Genomic DNA, 9086 nt, shown 5'->3' on the forward strand with positions numbered 1-9086 from the left:
TGGTTGAGGCAGTATTATGTTGGTACGCTCAAACAAACAAATTGCAATTCCGTTTGGTGCCACCAGTGGTGCCAAAATTACACACTCCACCTTTAACCACACATGACAGTGAAAAGAGGCAGATTGTAGTTTGTTTGTGTGTGTGGGCGTGTTTTGGTGGTTTACGAGGACATTGTTTTAGGTTACAAACTGGTAATTACAAGGGTGTTATGCTATAAATGTGGTTTATGAGGACATTTCTAGTGTCCCCATAATTCAAATCGCTTAAAAAACATACTAAATGTTTTTTTGAAAATGTAAAAATGCAGAATGTTTTTTGTGAGGGTTAGGTTTAGGGTTAGGGTTAGGGCTAGGGGAAAGAATCTATAGTTCGTACAGTATAAAAAATCATTATGTCTATGGAGATTCCTCATAAGGATAGCTGCACCAACATGTGTGTGTGTGTGTGTGTGTGTGTGTGTGTGTGTGTGTGTGTGTGTGTGTGTGTGTGTGTGTGTGTGTGTGTGTGTGTGTCTGTGTGTGTGTGTGTGTGTGTTATCTGTTACTTTCACTCTGACAATTATAGCAGCATTTATGTGTTTGTCTCCGTCTGCAGGTTCAGGCCACAGATGCAGATGAAGGGGATAATGGAAAGGTTCTGTACAGGATTCTGTCTGGTGAGTATTTGTTCCTGTTTCACATGACTCACACCTCAGTGTCTTGACCAGATATGTTCCCACAACATACTCCAGTCAATATAATGCACAATATAAAATACAAAAGGAGTAGGAAAATCTTATTCAAGGAATACTCTGGGTAATTTTCAACTTAACTTTACTATAATAATTGACAATAAACATTTTAAAGTAGTAAAAATGTAAAAACAGTAGATCCAGTTACTTTCTCTTGATGCTTGTGCAGGAATACCACACTACCAAAGGTTCATTCACCTAGAAAAGTAGTTCCATCTCAAAAAGACAATTTAGATTACCTGACACTTTGTTTACATAGAGTCTCATAGAATCACATTACCATACCTAAATGTTTGCAAAATGATTTGAACGGCACTATCCTGGTGAAATTAACACTAGACTTGTTCACTTTCACACAAATCATGAGTAAAATGGCAGATTATAAGCTCATAAACACCTACTCTTTTTCCTGTTCCTCACAAAATGCTATGAAACACTTTTAAAAACACGTGACTTCTAAGGCGAAACATTTTAACGTTTGCATTACATATTTTTACAAACTGGTTCAGACACAATCTAATTGTGCGGTTACTCAACTGATCGAGTGTTGCGCTTGCGATGCAAAGCACTAGGGTACGGGTCCTGAAGAGCATGCAAGTTGACACATGAGGCGAAAGTGTCATAGAAGCACCACAAAATGACGTGGTTGCTTCAGCAATTATGTGTCTCATCTCACATTTGCTTTCTATGACACTATAAGTTAGATTTAAGTTAAAGGTTTTGGGTAGGAACGTAGGTTTTGTTGATTTTTATTGATACATTTTTAAAATCAAAAGTTGTATTAGTTAACATTAGTTAATGCACCATGAACTAACGTGAACTAACAGTCAGCAATTGTATTTTTATTAACTAACATTAACAAAGATTAATAAATGCTGTAACAAATATATTGTTAATTGTTTATTCATAATAACGAATGCATTTACTAATGTTAACAAATGGAACCTTATTGTAAAGTGTTTCCAACATGTTTTTGGACCATTTATACAAACTAAGGGATGAGTCAATATTAGTACAAGGTAGAGACAAATCCTCCCAGCTAAATCATAACATATTATTCAGAGTTGTGCTTATGCAGTATGGCTTATGTGTGTGTGCTGTGTGGTCTCTGTAGGAAACAGTGGTCAGTTTAACATCGACCGTCTGTCTGGACTCATCAGCAGGGGAGACAGAGCTCTGGACAGAGAAACTCGCAGTTCTCATTTGCTGGAGGTGGAGGCCTACAACAGTGACCAGGGTAGCATGCGCAGCTCTGTCAGGGTGTGTGTGTTTTGATGTTTCTGTGTAATAAACAGCCCTTTTCCACATGCAATTCATTCTTAATGAACCCCTCCCCCCCAATGTGATTTATGAAAGACAACTCAAGGCTTTTAAAAATGACATAGTATAAAATATTTGTATTATTTATAGATAAAAAACTGTGTTTTTTGTTAAGAAGATTGTGATTGTGGGAATGTGTTTGTAGGTGATTGTGTATGTGGAGGATGTGAATGATGAGCCTCCAGACTTCACTCAGTCGCAGTACAATCGTCTGGGGCTCAGAGAGACCGCTGGGATTGGAACATCAGTGGTAGTGGTCCGAGCTACAGACCCTGACACAGGTACACAGCACAATAAATTCAGAAGTGCCTCTGTGCCATGAAATAATATTTTGATAATAAATAGTCCACACATCTTTCTAGTGTGTTGTCCTCATTGGCTGTATGCAAAAACGAGCATACAGCACAACTTGTGGTCCAGTTCATATACAAACTGCTCGATTGGAGCAGCTCTTTTAATGAATCTGACAAACCAATGGGTGAATCAGTCTAAATTGAAATTATGAGTCGTAGGTCCAAATTATGGAAGAATCAGTCAGACAGCTCATGTTGTCTACATACCAACCACTGCTGAATATTTTTTGGACCATTTCCTCTATTCTTGACATTTGTAAATGTACTCTAAATGTTTGTGTGTGTGTGTTTGTGCATGTCATACACTGCATCCCATCTCGGACAGTGCTGTATTTTTCCATTGAAACTCAATGCTAAAATATGTTAACAACATTTCTGTTACACTTCTGCTTGTGCCCATAACTGCTTCCCTATTTCACTTCCTTATGTAGGCTGACCAGAATGTCAGAAACTGGACAGATGCCCACTGCATGTTTTAGGCTCACAGTGTAGCATGCTGGGGTTCTGATTCAGCCCTTTGTAGATGCTGATCTGATAGATGAAGATTAAATTCAGGTCATGTTATGGTCCTGTCTGCCTTTGAAACTGTAGCCTCCCAATTGAAAAGCTACACCGAATCATCAGTCAAAACCCTTTGAAAAAGTAGTTGAAAATATATAAACGTAAGATTATCTTATTTTAGTTTTACAATCATATCAGTTTATATCTGACACAATGGGGACTTTAAACCTAAATAAACAGCTATATCTGGCAGTTTCTTCATGCCACAGGGTTGCTTTTTATCAAAACGGTTGATTTTTTCTTTTTGTTATACTGATGAATGTCACAATACAACTGACTTATAATTATAATATTTTTTTTTTTTTTATCATGGCTTCATCATTTATTTTTGGTATATTTCAAATTCCTTTTATGTACAGATTTTATTGTTTAAGTCCTTATCCCAGACCCAGGTGTTTAATATTAAACTAGTTTAAATTAATATCTAATTCCATATAAAAAAAATATATAAAAAAAAGAAAAAAAAAGAAATACAAATGATTACAAACCATGATAATCTAAACAAAGAGTGAAATAAACTATATCACCATTTCAATTTTTATTATGTAAAAAAAAAATATTTCAATCATCATTTTTCAAAATAAAGTCTGTACGACTCATTTCCTCCACACCAAACAATTTTGTGTCTAATTAAGGTTTTTTAAATGTTAGTGTGCTAGTTAACCAAATTGACAAAAGTGCCAGTAAAGAGCATGCATGTTTGAAGAAAACAAAGAATATTCAAGGTAAATCTCACTTGTGAGCAGAATGCTGTATTTTTATTGGCTATCATTTCCAATCAAGCTGTAATTTTGCCAAATTATGCAAAAAATATTTAATTGTGTGTATTTTGGATACATAAATGTTAGCTACTGTATAAAATTAACCTTAGAAAGACAAAAGAGTCAGACATTTTATTAATAAAAAATAAAAAAAACTACTTGTAGAGAAAAAGTAGCTTGTTACTGTAAAACTTTACTGTTTTGAAAACAACTGAGCCACTACTGAATGTAGATGTAAAGTTGGTAGTGTTGCTACTTTTAGTTTGTTGCTCCGATGCATTACTGAATTCCTTCGACTGTCTCTCTTTGTAGGGGATGGGGGTGCTGTGGCGTACGCTCTGGTCTCAGGTTCTGATCGTAAATTTGAGGTTGATATAAGTACAGGTCTAGTAACCACAGTGGATTACTTGGACTATGAGACCAAGACCAGCTACCTAATGAATGTGTCAGCCACAGATCAGTCACCACCATTTTACCGGGGATACTGCACCGTCTACGTCACTTTACTCAATGAACTTGACGAAGCCGTGGCCTTTCTATCAGCCGGTTATGAAGCATCACTAAGGGAGAATATCGCCACGGGAACAGAGGTCGTCCAAGTGAAAGCACAGTCGGCTGATAATCTGAACCAGCTGACATACAGATTTGACCCTGACACCTCACCTGCCGCCCTGGCACTCTTTAAGATTGACAGCGTCACGGTGAGGATAAACACTATATGTGTGTAGACTGAGCCTGAGTTTGGTCAGAATGATTTAATCGAGAACAGATTTTGTTTCTTTCTGTACATGTGTATGTAAAATAAAGAGGAATGTGTGCTCGACAGGGTCGTATTACAGTGACAGGACTGTTGGACAGAGAGCAGGGCGACTCATACACACTCACTGTTGTGGCTGATGATGGAGGACCCAAGAGAGACTCCACTGTGGTATAGAACTCCTCCTTAAAATGCCTTAAAGAAATGGTCCTTTTATCCAGTAGTTGCAGAATAGATAGTTTCAGACTGATTCAAAATTCAGCAGGAAAAAGTGCAGGGTGGTACTTCGTTTTATCCTTTGTAATTTGATAAGATCGTGAAATGTAGGCTATAGTTGATATTATTTTTCCTCTGTCATGCGGCCTTGATGATGTCAGCAGAAAAGAAAATAAGTTTCAGAGGTGGAGAAAATTAGTGCATGTTGACGAAAGGTTAAAAAAACATATTTCTTTTTCTGGAGAATAACATGCACTAATGAATCATGCACAGTAGTGCCAGGAATGAGTCTTAAAAAAATATTCCGGGTTCATTACATGCATTCGTAGCATGATGTTGATTACCACAAAACTGTATTTTGTCTAGTCCCTCCTTTTCTTTAAAAAAAAAGCAAAAATGGAGGTTACACTGTGACACTTACAATGGAAGTGAATAGGGGCATTTATTTTATTTATTTTTTGGATGGTTTATAGGCAGAAATGTGAAGATTAAGGTTAGTAATTGATTTTAACACACTAAAATCATGTTACACATATTGTTTATGGCTTCTGGTTATACTTTTGAAATAGTGAGTATTTTAACATTTACAGATTGACCCCCATTTACTTCCATTGTAAGTGCCTCATTGTAACCTAGCATTATGCTTTTTTAAAGAAAAGGAGGAATGAGTCGAAATTAATTTTTGTGGTAATAAATATTATACCACAAATGCTGTCAACTGAGCATTTCATGTGTTTAACCCGCATGTGTTTAATCCAGAATATTCCTTTAAGAAAGTAAATAGGGTCAGTTTTGATTTCATGTTGTCTGTAAAGATGCCAAAATGATGTAATATTATTACATGATTGTATCCAACTTCTAACACATGAATGCTGGTATATATGACAATTCTGATGGTCTATATTAACATTTAATTCAACCTGCTGTATTCTCTCTTTTCTAATTTCCTGCCTGATGCACACATGCAGAAGGTAAATAAGTCATTCTTAGTCACCAGATAATTTTTCATGCAACAAATTGCAATATTCTTGCAAGAAAAGGTAACATCTCAGGTCCCACTGCTCTGTTCTTTTGACAGGTGTCAATCACCATACTTGACGAGAATGATAACAGTCCAGAGTTTGACATCACTTCTGATTTGTCGGTGAATATTCCAGAGGACACACCCATTGGCCAGAGAGTGGGAGTGGTGCTGGCGCGGGACAAAGACGCTGGAAGAAATGGACTGGTGAGGCAGAAAGAAAGAGACAATTAAAGAGAGCAAGAGTAAATTATATTACAGAAGTGTTAAAAAGTATGATGTTGCAAATGTTGCTATTTATTTAGCCATTTACTTTAAATAAATTGTTATATTATGATTTCACATGATTAAAAATGGAAAAAATACACTCAAAAAATTATTTTAACATTTACGCATTTCAGTTTCATAACAAAATTCAATCGCATTGAATTGAGTAATAATAATAATAATAATAATAATAATAATAATAATAATAATAATAAAAAACTAAATATTTTTAGTTTTACTCATTTAGTTAAGTTAAAAATGACAATTCAATGGAATTTTGTTATGAAATTGAAATGCGTACATTTTAAAAATAGGCTAAAATATTTTTTGAGTGTATGGTGTATATCCTCTCTGGGTGCCCTAGCAACAACTTTTTACTGTATTTTCATAATTTCTATAAAATTCTGTTTAAAACTATCCATGCAAACAGGACTTCCATAGATTTACAAGAGAGAAGATCAAAAGCTTGTCTAATACTTTGGTGGACAAAAACAGTTGCAAAGATACTATTGGCCAGTACTGTTTTTAAGGCGAATCTTTGTTTATATGCATGTATGCGGTAAGCAAAGAGATGAGAATTAGTATTATAATGAAATAAAACAGTCCACAATCACTGTCAATTATACTTAACCCCACCCCCATCATCCTCTTTTCTTTTTCTTTAGGTAAATTTCACTTTGATTGCGGGGAACATGCAAGACGTGTTTAAGATCAACACAGCCAATAACACGTATGGAGAGATTTACCTTAACGCCCATCTGGACCGTGAAGCCGTGGACCGTTACCTGCTTAAAGTGAGAAAGAAACAATTCAGATACACACTTCAGCTATGTATCAAACCCTATTGCCTACCTAACAGCACTTTTAATAAGTAAATGTCTGCTTAATGCCTAGTAACTTATTAAAACACAAGACAGAGCCTTACATTCAGACCTTATAATACCTGCCTATGATCACAGTCTGTGTGCGTGACTTTGCACATGTTTTCTTGTACAGTTAAACATAGTATGTTTTGCATAATAGTCTCTGAGGAATACGAGTGTTTGTTTGTTTAAGTCTGGTGCGGTGTGGTGTGTGTTAATACTCTATGTTTTTATCAGGTACGGGCGATGGATAACGGCTCCCCTCCGAGGTTCAAGGATCTTTCTCTGACAGTGAACATTCTGGATGTGAATGATAACCCTCCCATACTCCAGAGCCCTCGTGGCTACAATGTCAGCATCAGTGAGGTTAGAAGCACATCACCGCAAACCAGCTCAACAAACCACCTCAAACACTTGTACACAATATTTATTAACAGTTCAACAAAAATAGTGAAAAATCACACTTTTGACTGTCAAAAACTGTCAGTAGATTTTGGAACAATTCCGATAATCTAAATATGACCAAATAGTAGCCAATTAATCGGCCTTGCCAGTATATTGGTCTATCACTAATCAGCATATGAAGTGACATATAGTAGTTATGTTACATTTACTTTTCCTTGTTCGTGTTCGTCAATTATTTTATTTAATTATGTTATTTAAATAAATCTTTATTTAACAAGTATTTTATTTATGAGAAATATTTAGACGGTTTTAGTAATCATATTCATGTTTGTTAGTACTTTGTTAATACCTTTGAAATGGCAACACATAATATAACAAAATCATTTATTAATGGAATAGTTCACCCAAAAATGAAAATTCTCTCATCATTTACTCACCCCCATTCCATCCCAGTTGTGTATGACTTTCTTTCTTCAGCAAAACACAATTTTTTAGAAGAATATTTCAGCTCTGTAGGTCCATACAATGCATGTGAATGGTGATCAGACTTTTGAAACTCCAAAAATCACATAAAGGAAACATAATAGTAATCAATAGGTCTCCAGTGTTTAAATCCATATCTTCAGAAGCGATATAATAGGTGTGGGATGAAAAGTCCTTTTTTTTTTTTTTAACTCTAAATCTCCATTTCACTCTTACATCTGAAAGTGAAAGTTAAAGTGAAGATTTGGAAAAAGGGACTTAAATATTGTTCTGTTTCTCACCCACACCTACTTTATTGCTTCTGAAGATATGGATTTAACCATTGGAGTCATATGGATTACTTGGTTTCCTTTGTGTGATTTTTGCAGCTTCAAAGTTCTGATCACCATTCACTTGCATTGTATGTACCTACAGAGCTGAGATATTCTTCATACACATCTGGGATGGCATGAGGGTGAGTAAATGATGAGAGAATTTAAATTTTTGGTTGAACTATCCCTTTAAACTTTTTTTTGTATTTAAAATTACAGTCTAATTTGTTTAATAGTTTCACTTGCGTTTGTGTTTGTTTGTTTCAGAATGTGGGGGGTGGTACATCAGTCCTGCGCGTCGTAGCAACAGATCGTGACATCGGACCCAATGCCATGCTGTCGTACTACATCATTGGTGGGAACCTGGACCTGACCTTCAGAATGGATCGCATGACTGGAGAAATAGTGACAAGACCCTCACCTCCTGACAGAGAAAAACAACAGCAGTACACACTCACTGTGACGGTGGAAGATGACGGCACACCTCCTTTATCCGTAAGTGTGTTTGTTTTGCAGTCAGAATGGATTTTTACACACATTACAGTTGAAGTTGTGGAGAGTTAAAGGTCCAATGTTAAAGTCAACATGAAATTCCAGCCGCAACCCATTTTACTTCCATAATGTGAGTGAAACAGTATACTGCATGTAAGGGATAATGTAAAGTCAGGCGGTTGTTATGGCAAAATAAAACTCTGACAGGGTGATCAGGTCTTGTATCACTCTAAAGGGGTTTATTTTGTGATAAATAAAATAAGATATGTGTGACTTATTACACAACTACTAACCAATAAATAAAATATTGATTTGCAATGAAATCGCTGAACAGCTGAATTCCAGTTCTGTTGGTGTTTATTTTGTGAAAATGACTTTCTGACTCCTCATTATCCAGCTTATTACAAGACTACTTGCCAAATAAATAAATGGGAAACATTGATTTGAGTTGAAATTATTTTATTAGCATACTTGTAGAGATAGCACAGCAGTCAGCTCCTTCAGAGAAGGAGAAGGGGGGGGGGGGGACATAAACTGAGATGGAA

General features: G+C 35.8%; 1 protein-coding gene and 1 long non-coding RNA gene across 3 annotated transcripts in view; one reads left to right on the top strand and one right to left on the bottom strand.

The window, feature by feature from the left end:
* The window catches only part of LOC127413678 (cadherin-23-like), a 315190-nt gene that overhangs the window by 247547 nt on the left and 58557 nt on the right, over nt 1-9086 (top strand). The window contains exons 27-36 of one of the 2 annotated variants that reach the window (XM_051650995.1): nt 596-656; nt 1846-1991; nt 2197-2332; nt 4039-4427; nt 4553-4654; nt 5473-5475; nt 5778-5927; nt 6653-6781; nt 7088-7216; nt 8317-8544. In XM_051650995.1, coding sequence (XP_051506955.1) covers nt 596-656; nt 1846-1991; nt 2197-2332; nt 4039-4427; nt 4553-4654; nt 5473-5475; nt 5778-5927; nt 6653-6781; nt 7088-7216; nt 8317-8544 — 1473 coding nt within the window. The remainder of the gene's footprint in view (nt 1-595; nt 657-1845; nt 1992-2196; nt 2333-4038; nt 4428-4552; nt 4655-5472; nt 5476-5777; nt 5928-6652; nt 6782-7087; nt 7217-8316; nt 8545-9086) is intronic. The other variant, XM_051650996.1, reaches the window with a different exon arrangement.
* On the bottom strand, nt 5133-6870 carry LOC127413682 (uncharacterized). The gene is made up of 2 exons (XR_007892674.1): nt 6734-6870; nt 5133-5924 (listed from the first exon to the last, which is right to left on the bottom strand). It is a non-coding gene; the product is annotated as an uncharacterized LOC127413682 (long non-coding RNA).

Source organism: Myxocyprinus asiaticus, chromosome 23, assembly GCF_019703515.2.
Source record: "Myxocyprinus asiaticus isolate MX2 ecotype Aquarium Trade chromosome 23, UBuf_Myxa_2, whole genome shotgun sequence".
NCBI lineage: Eukaryota > Metazoa > Chordata > Actinopteri > Cypriniformes > Catostomidae > Myxocyprinus > Myxocyprinus asiaticus.